The 22,299-nt window shown below is 37.9% G+C and overlaps 1 protein-coding gene across 1 annotated transcript; it reads right to left on the bottom strand.

Annotated features, from left to right (window-relative positions):
* Nucleotides 1–2,813: 2,813 nt before the first annotated feature.
* UTP15 (UTP15 small subunit processome component) lies at nucleotides 2,814–22,249 on the bottom strand. The gene is made up of 14 exons (XM_044916692.1): nucleotides 22,120–22,249; nucleotides 21,067–21,110; nucleotides 18,732–18,904; nucleotides 16,802–16,894; nucleotides 16,518–16,702; nucleotides 14,788–14,966; nucleotides 14,061–14,186; nucleotides 12,318–12,453; nucleotides 9,525–9,609; nucleotides 8,669–8,818; nucleotides 7,624–7,725; nucleotides 7,065–7,198; nucleotides 6,829–6,887; nucleotides 2,814–5,923 (listed from the first exon to the last, which is right to left on the bottom strand). Exons 3-14 carry the CDS (start codon nucleotides 18,819–18,821, stop codon nucleotides 5,706–5,708), a joined length of 1,557 nt encoding a protein of 518 aa, XP_044772627.1. The 5' UTR covers nucleotides 18,822–18,904; nucleotides 21,067–21,110; nucleotides 22,120–22,249; the 3' UTR covers nucleotides 2,814–5,705.
* Nucleotides 22,250–22,299: the final 50 nt, after the last annotated feature.

The following is a 22,299-nucleotide window of genomic DNA, read 5'->3' as shown; positions in this document are numbered from 1 at the left end:
TATCTTGTACCCATTGATTAAATTGATTGACACCTCTATCTGCACAGTGACATAGGAGGCCAGCATAAAAAGGAATGCAGCAGAACTATATGCACTAAGATAGAGCAATCTCTAATAAACGCAGAAGAGCAAGTATAGCGTGCTCCTATTTGTTCAGAAGTGAGGGTATGCATACATGTATGTTTAAACAGGTGTAGAATAGTTGGGGAAGAATACTGTATGGATTGCTTTCCTTACCTGCTGCTCCATCCTTCTAGGTTGCTTTCAGAACTACAGAGCCGCAAAGTTAAAAACCGTATTTCCCAGATTCCTTTGCAGATAGTGCTCTGGATGCAAATCTGAGTTCCACCGATTAGATATATTCACACGTGATTTGGAAGGCAGGAGTGAGGGTAAGGCCAGCGTCTTGTGTGCTATTGTTAGCAAGCTTCCTCTCCAGTTTGCCCAGGTGCTGCTCATGTTCCCACACCCCTCATACAGCAGCCCTAACAGGTGCGGTACGTGATCCTCGATGCTGATTATGGATCACTCTCCCTCACCACTCCCCAGGAAAGCCTCAGCTTTGACTTTCATGCCATCTGACTGCATACCTAATACTTCACCTTGTTGGTTTCCACTGATCACTGGCCACTCCCCATCATTTCTTGAACATTCTAGCTCCTGGCTTGCTGTAACTGTCTCCAACATTCCTCCGGTCATAATTCTTGGCTCTTTCACCAGCACCTTCCATGTGTCTCACTACCTCTATCACACAAACTGTAACTCTTCACACAAACCAACAGCCCATTGATCCAGCTATGTTTTCACTGTCCTCACTCATTATTTCCTTACCCAGCTTGGATTCATAGTCCATCATAACCATACCACATAAATCTCAACAACTACCTCGTCCCTTTCTCGATTATTTTCATTCACCAATGAAAACTCCAATGCTGGTTAAGTCCATGTCTCAAGGTATCCCACATCTACACCCTCTTAACCAAATGTGAATAGAAAATAAATACACAATCATGCTGATAGGCCTCACTTCAAATCCATGACATTAATTTCAAGTGGGCCCTTAGTGCTGCTGGTAGTCCTACTTCATTCTCTAGTTCATCCATTCTCCCCAAAATAGTAATAGCTAACAGAAATATTCTAGATACTTTTACTTCTCACAACCAAACAACGTGATGTTGTCTGATGAACAGATGAAGAAAAGTAAATACAAAATGGTAATGTAACTTGTCCAAAGACACAAGCTAGTGAGTAGCTAACCCAGGCAGATGGCTCCAAAGTCTGAGCTCTTGACCTTTCTAGGAGTGTATCATGTCTTCTGTTTTCTCACTTCCAATACCTCTAACCTCCTCCAACCTCAGTTTTAGCTGGTTATCTTTTTCCAATGAAGGTAGCCAGTAAAGAACTTCCACAAGCCCTAACCATCGCATCTACACGCCTCATTACATCTGTGCCCATATACTTTGCCTTCCCTCTTGAACCACGCCCAAACTATTCATTCTCCTATCTAAGCCAATCCTTCCATTTGGGCACTCAACCCCAAGTCCCCTCCCAAAAACATTGCCCCAGCAATTGGCCTCCCTCTCTCCGATATAACTACAATTTCAGTCTGCAGGATTATCCCCATCAGCATCTGTTCTGTAATTTTTTCCAGTTTAAATCTCAAATGAATTGCAAATCTCAAAACATTTATGCTAAGTGAAGCCAGTCCCGGGGCGCCTGTGTGGCTCAGTCATTAAGCCATCTGCCTTAGGCTCAGGTCATGATCCCAGGGTTCTGGGATCGAGCCCCACTTCGGGCTCCTTGCTCCACGGGAGGCCTGCTTCTCCCTCTCCCACTCCCCTTGCTTGTGTTCCCTCTCTTGCTGTGTCTCTGTCAAATAAAATCTTTAAAAAAAAAAAAGCCAGTACCCCCCAATCCTAAATTACGTATGATTCCATTTGTATAAAATTGTAGCAAATGCAAACCAATCTGCAAATCTATAGTGGCACCCAGAGTAGATCAGTTGTTGCCTAGGTGGGTGGGGCCTAGCTAGGGAGGGATTACAGAAGGGCAGGAGGAAATTCTTGCGTGGGACATACTCTTTATCCTGCTTACAGTGATGGTCTCATGGGTGTACATGCCAAAACATAAAACTGAACTTTTAAAATGTGCAATTTATAGCATACCAATTATCTCATTAAAGTTATTTTTTTAGAACACTGTCTTGACCCCATATCCCATCAGCCATTGCCCAGTTTTTTTGCTTCCCTTTATGGTAAAGTTCCCTCAAATAGCTGCCTAAACACACCATCTCATTTCCATCCCCCATTCCTTCTGACTTTCTTACTCTTCTTTCCCTTGCTCTGTGTCAGTTAAACCAGCCACCTCACTATTCTGAACTCACCAGGCATGCTTCTGCCCCGAGGTCTTTCCACCCCATCCCCCTAAGTATCAATAAGCATCTCTCTTAGTTTCCTTAAGACCTTTGCCCAATTGCAGCTCCAGTGAAGGCCTCCCTCACTTCTCTATTTAAAACTGCAACCCACCTACTCACCCCCAACAAACATACAGTTTATCTCCCTCCTCTGCCTGATTTTTCTCTGTATCATTTATCACTATCTGGCCCACAATATATTTTACTTGTTTACTGAACATCTACCTCTCCCAAGAATATGAGTTCCAAGAGAACAGGGATTTTGTCTATATCATTCATTGCAGTATCCCCAATTCCCTGACCTCTAATGTGTATGTCTCAATAAATATCAGGATTAGTGAACTAGTGTCTTTGGAGCTATTTGGTTGTGAATAAAGGAAACCACTCACATTCATCTAAGCAAAAAGAATTTATTAGAAGGATTCCAAAGAGTCTCCTGGACCCCAGAGGGAACCCCTAAGGTACAACCAGAAGGGAACCACAGCTGCTGCAAACTATGATGGTTTCTCTCTTCTCTAGCCTCACCTGCTGAGGCAGGATGGCCTTGTCTTGCTTATTTTTTCCCTGGACTTAGGTTTCCTTCTCCTTTCTCTCTGCAGCTTTCTCTGTTGATAATCCAGAAAGTATTCTCAGAATCCCACATTTTCCTAGACCAAGCATTTGATGATAATTCCCAATTACATCTCTCGGCTTAGACAGGGCTTGAGATAGATATGCCACCCCTACTCTAGTTCACTACAGTCAGGGGAAAGAGGCATGTAGCCTAGTCACCAATGTCTTTTCGTGTCTGAGGGGAACATTTTGTTCACAGGAAAGACAATTTATAGTTACTTGTTAAGCATTTGAAAACTTTCCTTAAGGCTTTAGGTTTAACTTATAAATATTCCAACCATAAAACCAGTACATTTTAATAATCACTTTCAAGGGGGCCTTTAATTCATGTTTGATAGAGTAGATTTAAGTTGAATACATTAAATTTTAAATTTCTTTAAACAAACCCACTTACAACTCAAATTCCTTAAACAACAGCATTTATACGCTTAAAATATTTTTCTTCTACATAGCACTTCAAATGCTTGATCCAACAAGTAAAACCTTCCCAAGTACTTAACTCTTATGCATATAATAAATTAAATGTACACTGAGCTCCTAAATTCTCTGGAACATGTCAATATTTTTGCAGGTTTAGTAACATTTTAAAATACTTTTCAACTAAAATTCAGAAGTCTTAAAATCTGTTAGCCATTTTAAATTAGAATCCAAAGACCAATGCTACATACCGTAATATGCCTAATATGCCAGTTGTGTTTAAATACTTTAAATAACAAATATTAGTTTGTCCCAATGAATACAGAAGTTATTCCTGAAATTACCATACAGTATCGATGGCTATGGAAGTTGCATAACCTTTTTGAAAACTCATCTTCATTCTTGATTTCATCCAAGAACTGCAGCACTCAATGAAGTCCTGTTCAAGGGAAGTACTAGGTTTGGCCCCAGAGGGCAGGCCAGTCCCAGTGCCAGGCTGATGAAGCTCTCAAGGTTGGGGAATTCAAGAGTGGGCTAACCACTGTAGCTAATTCAGCCTTAAATGAGAACACCAACACTGGATGGCTGTGGTAAGAATCATATATAATAATGTATGGGAAAACCCTTGTCACATGTTACACACTTGATGGCAGCTAGTTTTAGACGAAATTTTGACTTCTAACTTTTACTAATATAGAAATTACCAGCATACTTATGAAGTTAAATATTTTTAAAAGTTTTTAAATACAAAATTTATTTAAATAAATTAACACTTCGAACATGAAGACAGTTTCTGACCTTGTCTAATGTCATAATTACTCAGGGAAGCAAACTCCTGGTTCCTTATAAGCCACTGTGCTGTAGGACTGCATAAATCAATTCACGAAAGGGAAACTAGGCCCTATTTTTGAGCACTCCCCTTTCCAGACCACAGAAATATTTTTTTCTGCCTTAAAAAAAATCTGAATTCACAGAACTAAATTTTAAGAGGAGATTCTCATTACAGAATCTTCCTTTAACTAAGGGTTCTTCTAACACAAGGAATGTTTGCTTACAGATAATTAACTACTTGAGGTGGAATACGAATTGGGAGAAGGTGGGAGAGGTAGCAAGTGTGAAATCAGTGACCTAACACTAGCCAGTGATTATCCATCAGGAATTCATATATCTCAGAAAGCCAAGAAGAAAATAAGAATATCCTTATAAAAAATGTAACTTACATTGTCCTTAAAAAAAAAAACAAAAAACTATTTTCCAAAACAAGCTACTCTAGCTTCCAGTTCTAAAACACAAGATGATTGTGGAGATTAGAGAAACAAAATCTAAATATAGATTACAGAAAATGGTTTTTAGAAGGGTAGGAAGCCATAAGATAAGCTCCAAACATCTGTATACAAGGTTGAAAGGCTATTTATTATGAGAAAAATGGCAAATTTTATCACTCCTCTGATCTGAAGCAAGTTGAAAACTGGGTAGAAAAGCTGCATCTTGAGAAGGAAAAGAAACGTGGTCCAATAAGGTCTATCTGTAGACCTTGTTCTGATGAGGACAGTCAAGATTAAAGGAATGAAAAAAAAATCTGGAATGGAGAGCACAATTTTTAGGTATCAGATCTGCCTCATCACACTCTTTGAATACATGTCTAACTAGTTCAGAGTTAAACTGTTCAAAGCTGGCCACTGATTTGTCATATTTGGAGCAGATGCAGTCCCATCCATTACCAGCCGAAGCAGAACACGTGACCTAGGATAAATGATAACATCAAGAAGACGGAGGCAAGATCAGCAAGGGCCTGGAAATCCCACAGTGATCAGAGTGAAGAGAAAATTTATTTGCTGTTGCCATTTCTTTCGCTGCTGTTGTTGTTTCTCCAGGAGAAAAGTAAAAAATAAAGCCCTGTCCCTTTGGCAGCATTCCCAGTTGAAACCCTTTCCAGAGTTCTGAATGTCTAGCCAAATGTTGATACAGAACTTTGCTGTATTAAAATTAATATCACTTTGTCCAAGGTGGACAATATACTATGACCAAGACAACTGAGATCTTCTAGCCGAAGATACCATGAAATAATTCAAAATATTACATGGAAAACCATGTCTTAAAACAGGTACTTATTTTCCAATTCTAGATATTCCAGTCTCTTCCATAAAACTGCTTCTGTGAATAGTTTTTGGTTTTTAATGTATCAGAGAGATTCTCTTTCCAGTAGTTAATAGAATCAAATCTATTTCAAGTCAGTTGTTCATACAGTCTCATTAAGCAGACACTATGATTCCACCTTCTTGTTCTCTAGAAAGCCATCAGATGTATGCTGCAGCACCGAAGTGCTTTCTTTCCTTGTCATAGTAGCAAAAAGCATATCCATCATCCCCAAGGTTTCTAGGAGTTCTCTTTGGTAATCAATCTCTTTTTCTACAAGTCCTTGAAGTAACAAAAACTTTTTATCAACTACAGGTGACTGACCAATCACAGGAAGATATATATCTAGAAAGAGAGAGAAAACACATTAACTAGAAGTATCTTTCTAAACAGTAAATGAACAGCAGTAATTACAAAAAGTATAAAAATATTAACTATAAACACACTGAAAAATCTGTACTTATTTTACAACTTATGATTTACCAAAAAGAAACAATCCATCTGAATAAATGTATTTCAAAAAGAAATAATTACAGAAAGTACAGTGTGCAGTTTCTGACCTACTTTTTTTCCCCTTAAAAAATAGTCATGGTCATTGTAGATGTGTAAGCAAAAGTAATTTAATTACAATAACTCTAATCTTAGCAATTTAGAGTCAAATTACTGTAAATGTTTTACTTCCCTTAAAATCCAATGATCTATGTGGTTGTTTGTTTTCTTCATGACAATCGTTACTGGAGAATTGATAAAAACAAGGTATTGTAATCTATTTGATTTTATTATTTGACGACTCTATTGTATAAGCATGCTTGGATTTTTCAAGTTTTTTTTTTTTTTTTAAGATTTTATTTATTTATTTGACAGTGAGAGAGTACAAGAGGGGGAGCGGCAGGGAGAGGGAGAAGCAGGCTCCCGCAGAGCAGAGAGCCCGACATGGAGCTTGATCCTAGGACCCCAGGATCATGACCTGAGCCAAAGGCAGTCACTTAACCGACTGAGCCACCCAGGTGCCCCAGTTTTTTGTTGGGTTTTTTTTTAAGATTTCATTTATTTATTTGAGAGAGCAAGCAAGCAAGAGAGCACCAGTGGCGGGGAGGAGGGACAGAGAGAGAGGGAGAAGCAGACTCCCCGCTGAGCAAGGAGCTTGTCGATCCCAGGACCCCAGGACCATGACCTGGGCTGAAGGTAGACACTTAACCGACTGAGCCACCCAGGCACCCCGGATTTTTCAAGTTTTAACAACTACTTACCAATAATTATTTCAGCAGCATTGATCAAAACAGGGGCAAATCTTGGCTGAGACAGATTCCTACAAAGCAAAAATTTTACTGAAACTTGCCAACTTTAAAAAAAATCCTTAAAATAGATTTACTGAATTGTTCCATCAGTTCTCTACAAAGGTCAATCTAAAAGTAAATGTCTCTCATTTGAGATAAAGAAGGAGTTCAGATGCAAAATATATGTGTTTCATAGACATAAAACATACCGTATCAAAAAATTAAGAACACGACTGATTTCCTTTTCATCCCGACCTGCAAGGGCATTTGCAAGGACTCCTCTTCGATTTAGCTCCTTTATGATGGAAACTGTAATCTCAGGTGTCTTTATTGTACAACTGGGCTAGAAAAATTTTCAGAGTCAACATGAGCAGATAAGACAGCACAGTAAAAAAATCATAGTCTTGGAACTCACTAACAATTACCGAATTTAAATAGGTTTATTTATATCTTTACAGTTTTGAGTCACAGTAATGCACAAGGTAAGTAATAAAATGATTCTTCTAAAAATATGCCCTTGTAGGTTCATCAACTATAACAAATGTACCACTGTGGTGGGGGTGTTGATAATAGGAGAAGCTATGCATGTGGGGGGGCAGGGAGTCTATGGGAAATCTCTGTACCTTCCCCTCAATTTTGCTGTAAAACTAAAACTGCTCTAAAAAGTTAGTCTTAATTAAAACACACATACATACACACACACACACTCTCTCTCACTCACTCACAGAGAGAGCATACTGTATATATGTATATATGCTCCTCACTCACCTCAAGGACTCTGTCAAGTGCCTTAGAGACCCGGAAATTTTTCAGATCCCTGTCATATAACTCCAGATGTTTCTTTGATGGCCTGTTGATCAAAATGTCATCCTGTATGACAAAGTAAATTTATAAAGAAAAGTCAGTATCTGTATAGAGTTTCGTTCAAAACGAATTTTTTCATTGTGGATTTTTTTTTATACCTGGGTGGCCCTGAACTGTATAATGAATAATAGGCATATGCCCAGAATGCAGACTAACTGAAAATGGAATAATTTGCTACATCAATGTGTTCTTACTCTCCTATGATTTAACTTAGAACAGAAACACAATACCTCATTCTGGGAAAACATTACTCATTTCAATTCTCTTCACATGGCAGGCAGTATGACTTAGTAGAAAGAGAAAACCAAGATGGAAGAAACTGAGATTTAGTCCCAATGACTCTGGTTATCAGTAATGAGATGCTGGATCGACCAGAACTTATTTGCATCTCCATCTTCTCAAACGCCAAACGGGGACATAACTAGCTCTACTACTGTTCAGGGTGGTTTAGGAGATCAAATCAGATAGTGTGTCAAAGACATTGTTTTGAATATGGTAAAATACTGTAACATTGTTATGATTCAGGGTATTAAAGTAGTCCTTAATTCCCCATTACTTATTAATAATGTCCCCAAACTAGCAATCTGAGAGAGAATTAATGTAGAGAAAAGCAAAATAAAGTTAAATCCCATGTGAACTACACTTTCCAGTAACATGCAGGGATGGAGTTGGCTACTCTAACAAACTACACTTTCTAAAAAAAAAAATGTAAGGGGCACCTGGGTGGCTCAGTTGGTTAAGTGGCTGCCTTCGGCTCAGGTCATGATCCCAGAGTCCTGGGATTGAGTCCCACATCGGGCTCCCTGCTCAGCAGGGAGTCTGCTTCTCCCTCTGACCCTCTCCCCCTCTCATGCTCTATCTCATTCTCTCTCTCAAATAAATGAATAAAATAATTTAAAAAACTAAATTAAAAATAAATTTTAAAAAAATGTAAGAAATATGCAAATACCCGTTGCTTCGTGTAATTTTTTCCTTTAATAAAAGTTCGATATGCAGGCCTTCTTCTCCTGGGAAGAGAATCCTTCTTTGCTTCAGACTTCCGATGTTTAACACTCAGTATTCCATTGGTCATTCCTACAACTATTGTCTCATCTTCATGCTAAGAGCAATTAGAAAAATAAGTTAGTCTATTCCTAACCCATCATTTATCTTAGTTTTTCCTCAAAACACCATTTATAACGTGTTTTCTGCTTATCCACACTTTCACCAAGAGTTCCAATCAGATATAGATATTCTGCCTAACAATGATCCATGCAAAAAGTTAGATAAATCATTTTTTCCTCCAGAATACTATTATATTGATGGAACATGTTATACTTGGTGTAAATTATCACTGTATAATAATACAGTTAATGACATCTTGGGAAACTTCTAAAATAATTTTTTTTCCTGAATCCTCTTACTAGAAAAAGGATTGCGTGATAGCATGACTTTCTACAATCTTGCCAAGAAAATATTTTGTAATAAGCTTTTCCTCTTCTAATTCAGATTTCTATATGATGTATTCAAATAGCCTCTTCTTCAATGGCTCATGAAACTTGACAGTGGACATTCCCAGATCCTGCTCTTAGTGTTAACAATGCCTACAGCTGTACTTGGTTTGAACCTACATAACAGTGGGCAAGACCTAAATCTCAATTCATACTAAATTTTTGGGACAAGTCATATAATAGAAATTGTCTTAACTATCTAATACGGCAAGAAGAAAGTAAGATTTACTCAAATACAAAGATAGACCCTAAAATTCCATTTTAGTTTAACAGACAAGGTTAGTGAAATCTTTAAAAAGAACTAAAAGTACTTACTGCAAGCGCAAGACTCAAAATTGAAGCTGCATAATCAAAACTGTGGACTACTTTATAGGAAGTCGTGCTATATACTTTCACCTTCCTAATAAAAAAGAAAGCTTTGTTACAAATCATCTAGGAAATGAGTATAAAATGCAAATTTCTGATTTTTTTAGAAATTCAATGTATAAATATTAAAATTTACACAGCAATAAAGAAAAATAATGATTAATAATATTAATTATAAATAATTCATCACCGAATCTCTTTTAAAAATGAACTATTAGGGCGCCTGGGTGGCTCAGTCATTAAGCGTCTGCCTTCGGCTCAGGTCGTGATCCCAGGGTCCTGGGATCGAGTCCCACATCGGGCTCCCGGCTCAGCAGGAAGCCTGCTTCTCCCTCTCCCACTCCCCTTGCTTGTGCTCCAGCTCTCGCTCTCTCTCTGTCAAATAAATAAAATCTTTAAAAAAAAAAAAATGAACTATTAGCAGTAGCTATGTTTATATAAAGACTTGACTAGCCACCAGAAGGACAGATCGTGAACCAAAGACCATGAACCAATGACGATGAAACCCGAGAGTAAAAAGAAAGGTTGTTTCAAAGTACCTGGGAACCAAAACAGCAGGGTTTCTCAACATCAACGTGAGTTACACTATGGGCCAGATACTTCTTTGTTGTGGGGACTACTCGTGCACGGTAGGCTGGTCAGCAGCATCCTTGACCGCAACTCACTGTACACCAGCAGCACTCCACCCCCAACTTCTGACAACATCCAAAAATGTCTCCAGATGTTGCCACACATCCTCTGGGAGACAAAACCTACTCTGGGTTGACAACTACTGTGAAGAGAGCCAACTCGCACTTGATTTTTGAGAGACACATCTAAAAATGGAGCCCCAAACTGCCTAGTAACAGCACTTCAGAGACTACTACATATTTACATGATAAACTCCTTTGTGTTAAAAATACATTCTAGCTTTTAAAATAGGTATGCTTTTTTAAGATTTTATTTATTTGACAGAGAGACAGAGAGAGCACAAGCAGGGGGTGCAGGCAGAGGGAGAAGCAGACTCCCCACTGAGCAGGGAGCCTGACGTGGGACTCGATTCCAGGACCTTGGGTTCATGACCTGAGCCGAAGGCAGATGCTTAATGGACTGAGCCACCAAGGCACCCCACAAAATATGTATACATTTTTATAAACATACTGAAAAACCAAAGCTTTCCATAACAATGGAAATAGGAAATATGGAAATAAAATGACCAAAAACAAATAACTATGAGTAAATCCTGGAACTGTGCCATAGTTCTAGCCACATGCTACTGAGCACTTGAAATGTGGCCAGTGAAAATGAAGAACCACATTTTTAATTTTACCTGATTTTAATTAACCTGAATTTTAATTTAAAAACTGAGGTAGTGTAAAAAATATTTTTCTGTTAAACACAACTATATTTCACTTTAATCACTAAACGTTATTACTGCATCATAGGACATGTATTCGATGCTTAACTTGTCTCTAGTTTCTCGGTAATAATTTTTACATCAATTACATATTGAAATAATATTTTAGATACACTGAACTAAATAATATATTATTAATGAAACCTAGTTCTTTTTGCCTTTTTAATGTGGCTACTAAAACATTTAAAATTACATATGTAGCCCACATCATGCTTCTTTTTTTTTTTTTAAAGATTTTATTTATTTATTTGAGAGACAGAGAATGAGAAAGAGCAAGCACATGAGAGGGGGGAGGGTCAGAGGGAGAAGCAGACTCCCCGCCGAGCAGGGAGCCCAATGCGGGACCCGATCCGGGACTCCAGGATCATGACCTGAGCCGAAGGCAGTCGCTTAACCAACTGAGCCACCCAGGCGCCCCCACATCATGTTTCTGTTGGACAACACTGTTCTAGAACATTAACTAATAGAATACTAATACCTACTTAAAATAGTAATATTTGAATCACATAAATGTATAGAAATTTTCACATTAAGTTTTTTTTCAATGTTCCATGTGAACATATTTATTTTTTTATGTTATGTTAATCACCATACATCATTAGGTTTTTTTTTTTTTTAAAGATTTTATTTATTTATTTGAAAGAGAGAGAATGAGAGAGAGCACATGAGAGGGGGGAGGGTCAGAGGGAGAAGCAGACTCCCTGCAGAGCAGGGAGCCCGATGCGGGACTCGATCCCGGGACTCCAGGATCATGACCTGAGCCGAAGGCAGTCGCTTAACCAACTGAGCCACCCAGGCGCCCTTTACATCATTAGTTTTTGATGCAGTGTTCCATGATTCATTGTTTGCGTATAACACCCAGTGCTCCATGCAGAACGTGCCCTCCTTAATACCCATCACCAGGCTAACCCACCTCCCCCACCCCCTCCCCTCTAGAACCCTCAGTTTGTTTCTCAGAGTTCATAGTCACATGAAGTTTTAAATTTGAAAATAAGCTAGGATATATACATATACTCGTTATAAATATTTTTAAATATACCAATATACAATAAGGATTTTTAAAGAAACCACAAAATAACATAGATTATTTTAAAAGATCAATGTTCAAATGGTTCAATAAAATTCCTTAAGTATATAAGTTAAAGCACTAAGTTATGTCAAGTGAGAAAAAATTTTGCTGTATGTGAATAAAAGGTCAAAACTATTTTCAGCTGAAAAGATTTTTTTTTCCACAGAAATCATTTGACAGAACATTTACTTTAGCACAAATACTTCAGAAATAACTCATTTCCTTGAGCAGTAAATACTTGTACACTAGTAATAATAAAGAAAATTAAAATGCTAACCTATCCAGTGACCCAGAAAGTAACCTCTGTCCAGAGCTGCTCAGATATAAACATGTCACAGTTTTATGATGATTTTTCAAAGACACTAGCAATTGTCCTCCTTTCAGCATGTCCCAGATTTTAACATAACGGCCTCCTACAAAAAGAAATAATCTTTAGTTTGAAATTCTGCCTAAACATTCAATATTTTAAAGACTTGAAAAGCATTTTTCACTGGAGACTGTACAGCATGGAGGTGAAGTGAGGGGTCCCAGAGCAAAACTGCCTGGTTTCAGTGCTGGCTCTATCACTTAGTGAGTTTGTAAATGAGAATAATAATAATAGTTCCTACCTCAAAGAACTGTTTTGGGGATTAGATAATTGCATATTTGTAAAGTTCACAGAACTGCCTAGCAAAATAAAAAGTATAACCAAAACGATTAAGAAAACTGTAATAAAATCATCCTGCAAAAGAAATTTTGTGTCACTATGGAAATGAATAATATAGTTATTCATTTGAAAAACTTCCCTATAACTTCTACTTTAAGAGTTAGAAGGTCCTTAAAGGCAATTTAATCCAATAGTTTAAAAAGAATTCTTTTAATACGGCATCTTTCATTTCATTGATATATTAAGCAAAAGTCTAGAAGGTAAAATAGAAAAACGAGCTGGAGAGGGAGAAGCAAATGTCTGATCGATCCTGACTGGGAAAGTGGGGCTGGAAGCCAATTCATAGTCCCTGTCTCACCACACGTGGCAGCTCATGAGAGCACAATTTAAAATAACTGATCCTATCCAAACTCTCATTTTCAAAGTCTATAGGAGTTGAGTGAAGGGACTGCCCAAGGTCATACAATTAGCTAGTGACACAGTGGAGATTAGTATACAGGTGTCCATTCTCCCTGTTCAACTTGAACTTATTTCCATTTCTCAAACTAACAGCAAGAAAAATGGATACATCCAGCCATGTTATTAATTTATTTTGAAATTAAAGAGGTACTGAGGAAGAAGTACAAAACAGGGTAATTTTTATTTGGATTTTAAAATGAAGAAAAAAAAGCTACACACACAGCCATATATATGCTATAAATTATACATACTACCTATGTATTCTACTGTCAACACATTAATTTTGACTTGATAAGTGAAAAAAGCCAATTTACTTCTTCCACTCTAATTTTGAAAATGCTCTATGATCAACATAACAAAAAAAAATACCTCAGTTCCAACTTGATGAAAAAATGTATCAAGACCCCTTTTGACTCCATGTTATATCCTCTTCCAGAACTACTGGCTATTTCCTGGGTAAAGTCATTTCAATCGAGAGACATAAAAAAAGACAAGCCTGATTCTAGAACGGAAAGAAGTGTGTTTTCAAAAGCTGTCACGATCTCTTAGGTAGGAATGACAGGAATACAACCCGGATTTTTGGTAAATACACAATGCAGGCTCTCAAGTTTTAAGATTTCAGATCTATCACTCTATCTTGGAAAAATTAGTTTAATAACTTTTATTTATTTCCTTAGTTGCAAAATAGGGAGAAAACTAATTACCATCTAGGCTCAATAATATGTATATAATAGCATAGTATCTGGCTCACATTAAGTACTCAATAAATAATAACTGCTGGCCTGCCCTACTTATCAGTTGACCAAAACCTAGGTATGCAATTCAAGGGCACAGTGTTAAATTATAAAAAGTAACTGATAAAAAAAAACAACTGATTCAAGACCAACAGTATTGGAAAAGTAATTTTTAAAATACCTGCTGACGCCAGAAGACCTCCAGAGGGAAAAAGCAGGACACTTTCCACTGGCTGCCCATGCTCAACAGAGATCACACTCTTGTTTGTTCGTGTATCAAACATCTTCACAGTATGATCATAGGACCCTAAAATGCCAATTTTTGTATTATGTGAGTTTCATTACTCAAAACAATGAAAACTAAGTGTGTGTGTGTGTATCCAAATATAAATCTTAAGAGGAGAAAAGACTTAGATGAAATTTTAAAGACACATAGTTACGTTCATGAAGGTGCACAGTACCTCCAAACTCTCTAGTACCACTGATTGTTTCCTGAAAAAGCATTATACCATACTATACTATATTATACAGGATCTTAAACTATTCGGATCTTCAAGCTATTATCACTACTGAATCACCTGGGAACCTTTGTGAAAGCACCCACAAACACCGCACTGCATTATCTTTGTTTCTTGGCTGCTGGAGACTCTGTGAAAACCAGAGTACTAAAACCATTACAGTTCTGACACTCATGTTTTCAGGGAAGCCTAATGCTTCCAAACACATTTGGAGGACAGTAAGAACAATCACTAAAAGAAGAAAAAGGAAATCAAACAACTAGATAAATTGAAACATATCCCTTTATAAAAAAATTTTTAAACTGCTCTATCCCAAATGAGTCCCAAAGCAGTATCAATTTATATCACAATTAAATTATCAACTTCAGGAGGGAAAAACAGTTCACCAACCTGTTACAAACAGATCTGGGTTCAGTTTGCTAGCACATCCACACCTCACATAATCAGAATGTTCTCTGAATGTCAGAATTTCTTTGGAGTTTGGAATATCCCACAATTTAACTGTATAATCATCAGCCCCGGAGACCACATGGTATTTGTCTGCTGTAAAATCGACCGTATGAACTGCTCTAAAAGATCAAGAATCAATATATTAAAAAGCAAAAAAAAATTCTATGTCACATAAAATACTCCTTTTCCCCAAATAACAAAAAAAGCAGCTCAGTTTCAGGGAGTAATTGTAGGGGGAAATTATGAGAGAAAATCTTTAAAACAGGTGTTTGTCCCTAAGCCAATTTAAAATTTCAAATACCCCTACTCTAAGAAGTTAAGAATAATAGGCGTAAAATCATATTTTCTAATATGTTAACATTTCTACAAAACTGCTAAATAAATGTTCTAAATGTTGGAAAAAATGTACGTTTTTAATCTTTATTTATTTATTTTTTTAAAGATTTTATTTGACAGAGAGAGACACAGAGAGAGAGGGAACACAAGCAAGGGGAGTGGGAGAGGGAGAAGCAGGTTTCCCGCCGAGCAGGGAGCCCGATGTGGGGCTCGATCCCAGGACCCTGGGACCATGACCTGAGCCGAAGGCAGACGCTTAACGACTGAGCCACCCAGGCACCCTGTACTTTTTTTTAAAGGTTTTATTTATTTATTTGTCAGAGAGAGAGAGAGAGGGAGGAGAGAGAGCACAAGCAGGCTCTCCACTGAGCAAGGAGCCCGACACAGGACTTGATCCCAGGACCTGGGATCATGACCTGAGCTGAAGGCAGACACTTAACAGACTGAGCCACCCAGGCATCCCATAGAGCAAAGGTACTTTTAATTTAAAAAATTTCAAAATGGATAGTTCCTTACAAAATTCTAAGAAGACTTGCCATTAAGTAAGATCATGTTAAGTGAATTTCTGTTATATTTTAAATGTTTCACTGATGGGGAAAGACCATCCTGATAATATACTATAAAAAACACTTCAGATTTCAAATCAGTAGCAAACCAGATAATCTTGATACAAAGTTTTAATATAAAACTGCCCTGGCCATTTATCACATGGCAAAATATTAACTTCAAGAAGAAAAAAAATCAACCTTCCAACTTAACTTCAAAATGAGAACCTTGAAAGTAGTCCAGCCAATAGAGTTCTCATTTATAGTTGTGAGGTTGCCTTTAGAACTGTGGTTTGTAACCTCGACTGGTCACAGAACTCACTGATTGGATGAAAGCTATAGAAAATCTCCCTAGACAAATGTACATTTCTTAAATGTCACATATAATTCTAGGGAATTCATGAGCCCCACCAAACTGGACCATAGGACTAGACCAGATTAAGTACTCTGTCGCACCTGGGTGGCTCAGTCATTAAGCGGCTGCCTTCGGCTCAGGTCATGATCCCGGCGTCCTGGGATCAAGCCCTGCATCGGGCTCCCTGCTCGGCGGGAAGCCTGCTTCTCCCTCTCCCTCTGCCTGCCGCTCTGCCTACTTGTGATCCCACCCCCCCGTCAAATAAATAAATAAAATCTAAAAAAAAAAAAAAAAGATTACTCTGTCTTAGAACAACCAGGAAAGAAAGTATACACTGGTACATAATCTTCAGAGAACTGCTCTATGTTTTTATTCAAAGTCCAAAAAACAAATAAACAGAAAGCTTACAACGACAAAAAAACAACAACTCTTACTTAGTATGACCTTCAAACTGCCTGAGGGGCGCTCTCCCACTTATATCGAAAAGCTGAACTCCACCATCTTCACTGCCAGCCACAAGCAGTCTACCATCCTGACGAAAAGTAGCACAGTATGCCGTGTCTTTAAATCGGGAAAAGGTTTTTATAGGTTCTTGAGAGTACCGGCCATAAATGTGAATCTACAAAAAGATAAAAAACACAGTATTTAACCAGATGGCTCAAGATCAGTAGTAAATATCAACTACACAAAGGGAAAATAAATTTAATATTATATTTACCCTTGAAGAAGCTGTGACAGCATAATTATATGGAGGCTGTGGAGAAAAATCTACTTTTGACACTGCACCAAACTCCTTGATTTGAACAGGGGTCTTAATAAAAAACAATACAAAGGATTAACAGAGTTACAACTGGTAAGACCTTTTAAACATTACAAAATTTCTTACTGATCATTTCTCTTTGTTCTTAGTAACATTTACTAGGATGTATTTAATACAGAAGTATGAAGAAAGCAAAAAAGGTTCAAATGCCATCACCCAGACTATCCTGGTTGCCATTAAAGTACATAAATATATGGCTGGAAAACCATACCCCACTCTTTCTCTTTAGCTGTGGAGTTTTCTGCAATTATTGCTAGGGGGAAAAAAAGTTATGTCTGTACCAGAATACATTTAACCATGTATTCTGTAACTAACACAAAGATCATACCATGCAGGCTGTTCTGCACCTTGCTTTTTTTCCACTTAATAACTCATCTTAGCTTTTTATATGATCAACAGATTTGCCATCCATTATATGATACATCATAATTTACATTACCAATCCACTACCAACACAGATTTTTCAAAAATTTCTAGTATTAAAAGTAATACTTTATAATAAACACCTGTAAACGCATATTTTAGCAAATTTGGGGGAGTATAATCATTGAGGTAAGTTCCAAAGTGCAGAATTTAAATGGCTAAAAGGTATCTTTATCATGATAATGTCAAATTGCCCTCCAGAAAGTCTGCACCAATTTTCTTCTCTCAAGTAGCAATGATGATCAAAATTTTTCATTTCAGCCACTATAAGAGATGAAAAATAGCATACAAATTACTGTTTTAATTTATATTTCTTTAATTATGAATGAAGCTGCAGCTCTTTGATATATTTACTGGTCATTTAAATTTCTTGTTCCATAAACATCCCAATCTCAATCTTTTCCATTTTTCTATTTAATTGTTCATTTTTTTAAAAAAATTATTAAGTCTTTGTAGACAGTCTAGAAGAACTAATTCTGCATCACTTCTGTCTTAGTTTTATTTTTTTGTGTGTGCTTTCATGTCTTTATTTTTTCACTGAAGTATAATGGACACACCATGTGACATGAGTTTCAGGTGTACAGCAGAGTGGACAGCGCTGTGTTATGCTGTGCTCACCCCAAGTGTAGCCACCATGTGTCACCAAATAATGCTATTACAATACCACTGACTGGATTCCCTATCCTGTGCCTTTCATACCCATGACTGATCCATTCCATAACCGGAGCACTGTGTACCATTAGGAGAACCAATGGGACCATCAGGTCTTGAAGAGATGATGAAGACCTACTTCTACGGGAAGCAAGCAAGAATGGACCATAGGCTGCATGGCTGGGGTCACAGCCCTGTGAGCCTCTTTTTTTTTTTTTTATTATGTTCTGTTAATCCCCATACATTACATCATTAGTTTTTGATGTAGTGTTCCATGATTCATTGTGTGCCTGTAACACCCAGTGTTCCATTCAGTACGTGCCCTCTTTAATACCCATCACCAGGCTAACCCATCCCCCCACCCCCCTCCCCTCTAAAACCTTCAGTTTGTTTCTCAGAGTCCATAGTCTCTCATGGTTTGTCTCCCCCTCCGATTTCCCACCCTTCTGTCTTAGTTTTAGAAAGGCAAAAAAAAAATCTTGCATATAAGATTCAAATTCAAAAATTTATTTCATTCAGCATTCATTAATCATCTATTCTTTGCTAGGCACTTGTATGATTAAAATCATTAAGCAGCATGGACTTTTAATTTAAAATTTCCAAGAAAAAATACCAGATATCAAATTTTCCACCCAAACTGTAAACTGCTGACAGATTTTTCTTAGTTATTAGTTCTCTATTACAGTATCCAAAGTATAACATATGCTGGAGAAATAAGCATAAATGCAAACCCCTCATTACCATCTATACTTACCTTATAGTTGTTCCAGTACAGTGTGTCTTGGGTGATTTTTTCACCAAGTACAGGATATGTCTGAATAGCTGCAGGCTTATAACCAGCCATAATTTCATATAATTGGACTGTTATCCAAGGGTAAATAGTTTGAAATTGACGTTAGAAATAATTACAGTGACTCTGCTTTATGTCTGAAAAAGAAAATATTTTATATAAATATATTATTCTTAAACCTGTATAGTTACCATTTTCACTCTGTGTCTTTTCAAAAGCCTGTGTGCTAGCTTATAAATTAGTGACCAATAAATCATTTAATTCTAACAAAGAAGAGACAATATACAGGAAGCAGGTAGAATACAGACAGGGCTACCAAAGTGCACCATCCACTCAGCTATACAGAGGCTGTACACAAATGTTCTCACATCTAACTAACCAATTTACAACACATGGAAATAAATCTGGCTCAGCCATCCAGTAGCCAAAGCAGAAGTCCACTGGCTTAGACTGTTTATTTATTAATAACAGAAAACATTAAGGTGAAAATGCAAATACAAAAGTTTCCTGAAACTAAATTTAGGACAACATTTAATCTATATGAACATAGACTAGGGTCTTGACTTCCTGAAAGCCTTAGCAATACCAAGAAGGAAAACAAAGCTAATATTGTAACAGAGAAGCTTTAAATTTAACAGCTTAAAATAAAATTAAAAGCTAATATTCTGATGCAGAAGTTTAAATTTAAAAGCTTAAAATAAGTTAATATTCTGATGTAGAAGTTTAAATGTAAAAGCTTAATTTTAAAAAGTTTAAACAGTAAGAAAAGAAACAAGAATAAAGCAATTCTGAAATTAAATTCTCAATTTAAATAACAGAATAGGATAAAAATGAATTAAAACTTTTAATTGGGGGCACCTAGGTGGCTCAGTCAGTTAAGCATCTGCCTTCGGCTCAGGTCATGATCCCAGGGTCCTGGGATCGAGCCCCATATCGGGCTCTCTGCTCTGCAAGGAGCCTGCTTCTCCCTCTCCCTCTGCCTGCTCGTGTGCTCCTTCCCTCTCTCTCTGTCAAATAAATAAATAATCTTTTAAAAAAATAAAATAAAAATAAAACTTTGACATGGAATTAAGCCAAAATGTCTCTCCAGGACTATTCAATTGCAAAAGAGGTTCATTTTATCAGTGGTGCAACTCATCATCTATTTCAAAAAGCCTGAAAACAGTACACCAGTAACACCAAAATAAGTAGGTATGACATATTCTAAAAGTTCTTTTGATGAAACATAGCAATCAACAATTAAAAGAAGGAATCTTTTCTATTCATTCAAGTACCTACAATGTATAGGACACTGTTCTAGGCTCAGGACATACAATGTTGAGTAAAACAGTGCTCTCACACTCTCCAATAGTCTCCATTTTAGCTGGTGATCAGCAGAAGCCAGGAATATGGAATCAACCTTGACTTGTCCTTCCTCTTCACTTATAACATCCAAATAGTTAACAAGATCTGCTGATTTTACCTCCCTAAACTTCATCATGTCCACTCCACAGCTCTAACTCAGATCTCATCTACAGCAATAGTGCAGTACAAGGGCCCCTTGACTCCCTCATCCATCTTTGAAATAGCCATCAGTAAGACCTAACTACCCAGCAAATCCAGCTTTTGCTACAAAGCACAACACTGCCTGAAAACAAAGGTCCCAGCTCCTTAACACAGCTTGTGATCTGGCCCTTACTTACCTTTCCAGCTCTACCTTTTTGTTATTCCCTTTAACACACCATGCTCTTTCTTCTCTCACTGTCTCTGCTCATTTGTCCTCTTTGCCAGGAATGATCTCTACCCACTTCCTTTTTATCTTTTAAAGCTCAACTCAAGGATCATATCCTCTATCCTTCTCTCTACTCCTAACTCCACTTCATTTTGCATATTTCTGTCTGTGTGCATAGTAACACTGAATTTGTAATAATCTCTTTTTCCCACTAAACTAACATTTCGTATCTGGAAGATTTTTTTTAAGTGCTTAAAGAAAACTTGGGGAAGGAAAGAAAAGGAAGGACTGTGCTGGGTTCTATGGAAAAACACAAAATTAAAGGCACAAGTGGTGTCTATAATATGAACACTGCTACACATCAAGAGTCAACAAACTTTTTCTGTAAGGGGCCAGATGATAAATATCTTAGGCTTTGCAGGCCAACAGGCAAAAATGAACAGTATTATGTAATTACAAGGAAGCAAGCAAGAAAAAAAAAAAAATCCCAATTTTTTACTAACAAAACCGCCCAAGTAATTATGAGTACAATTTTATGTTTATGAATGAAAAGATCGAGAATTTTGAAGGGAAAAACATTTCACTTACTTCTGGTTCAAGGTGTTTCCTATCATCAGATTGCATATATTCACCTGTAAAAAACATTCTAGGCTCGCTGGCTGCCCGATGAAAACAGTCACCCGGCCAAATCAAGCGCGCAGGCCTCCGACCTTTACTGTAGTACAGTACATTACTAGAATATCAGCAAAGGAGTACATAATTCTGCCTTGAGAGAAATAGTTTAAAGCTCTAAAAGTTTACAAGTGAGGAGTGGGGACGCCTGGGTGGCTCAGGTCTTGATCCCAGTGTCGTGGAATCGAGACTGCATCGAGCTCCTTGCTAAGCGGGAAGCCTGCTTCTCCCTCTGCCTGCCACTCCCCTTGCATGTGCGCGCGCTCGCGCTCGCGCTCGCTTTCTCACAAATAAATAAATAAAATCTTAAATAAAAATGCAAGTGAGGAGTAGTAGCAGTGGTCTGCCAGATTAAAGTGAGATACAGCACTGGAGGTGGGGGAGGGGGGAACATGACACCATACAAAGGCGTGGAGGCAAGAAATGATGTGAAAATGATCAGGGAGAGGTCAAGAGCCGGAGAAACTGCGACTAGACTAATAACAGATACTACGATATAACGCAGAATATCAAATATATGCTATAAATAACGTACAGAGTACTAAGAGCTCCAAACAGCTTTTTAATTCTAACCGGGCGGCTCCCAGAAAGATTCAAAGTGTGCATTTCAACTGGGCCTTGACGTCTAATATTAAAACAGACTGACCTCTTAAGATGGGCACAAGCGCGGGGGATAGGCAGCATTCGAAATCGAGAGAACATCATAAGCAAAGACAGAGATGGAAATGTGCCCAATGCCTTGGAGGGATGCGGGTTAATAATGGTGCACAGGAGGAGAGGATGTGATCGTAGAAGAGGCAAATCTACGTCGAAGTTAAATCGCGGGGATCCTGAGAGGCTGGTTAAGGAATTTTAGCCGTTCTGTGAAGACTGGGAAGCCCCAGAGGAGCATGCCAGATACCAAGGAAGGCCCGACTTGAGCCTGAACTACCCCCACTGGGAGCCGCCTTCACCTACGTACCGCCTCACCTGCCCCGCGGGACACTCTGCGTCCAAGGAGAATTTCTTGGATTCCGTCTCCTCCCCGGACTCTTGACGCTCACTTGCGGAAGATCACGCGGACCTTCCACGGAGCCACCAGGACGCAAGACACGAACAGTCCGGCCAGTCGCACAGAAGTGACGTAATGACGTAAGTTCACGCGCCTTA

Source organism: Neomonachus schauinslandi, chromosome 7 (assembly GCF_002201575.2).
Source record: "Neomonachus schauinslandi chromosome 7, ASM220157v2, whole genome shotgun sequence".
Classification (NCBI taxonomy): domain Eukaryota; kingdom Metazoa; phylum Chordata; class Mammalia; order Carnivora; family Phocidae; genus Neomonachus; species Neomonachus schauinslandi.
The sequence above is the reverse complement of the archived record's forward strand: the minus strand, read 5'-3'. Positions and strand labels throughout refer to the sequence as shown.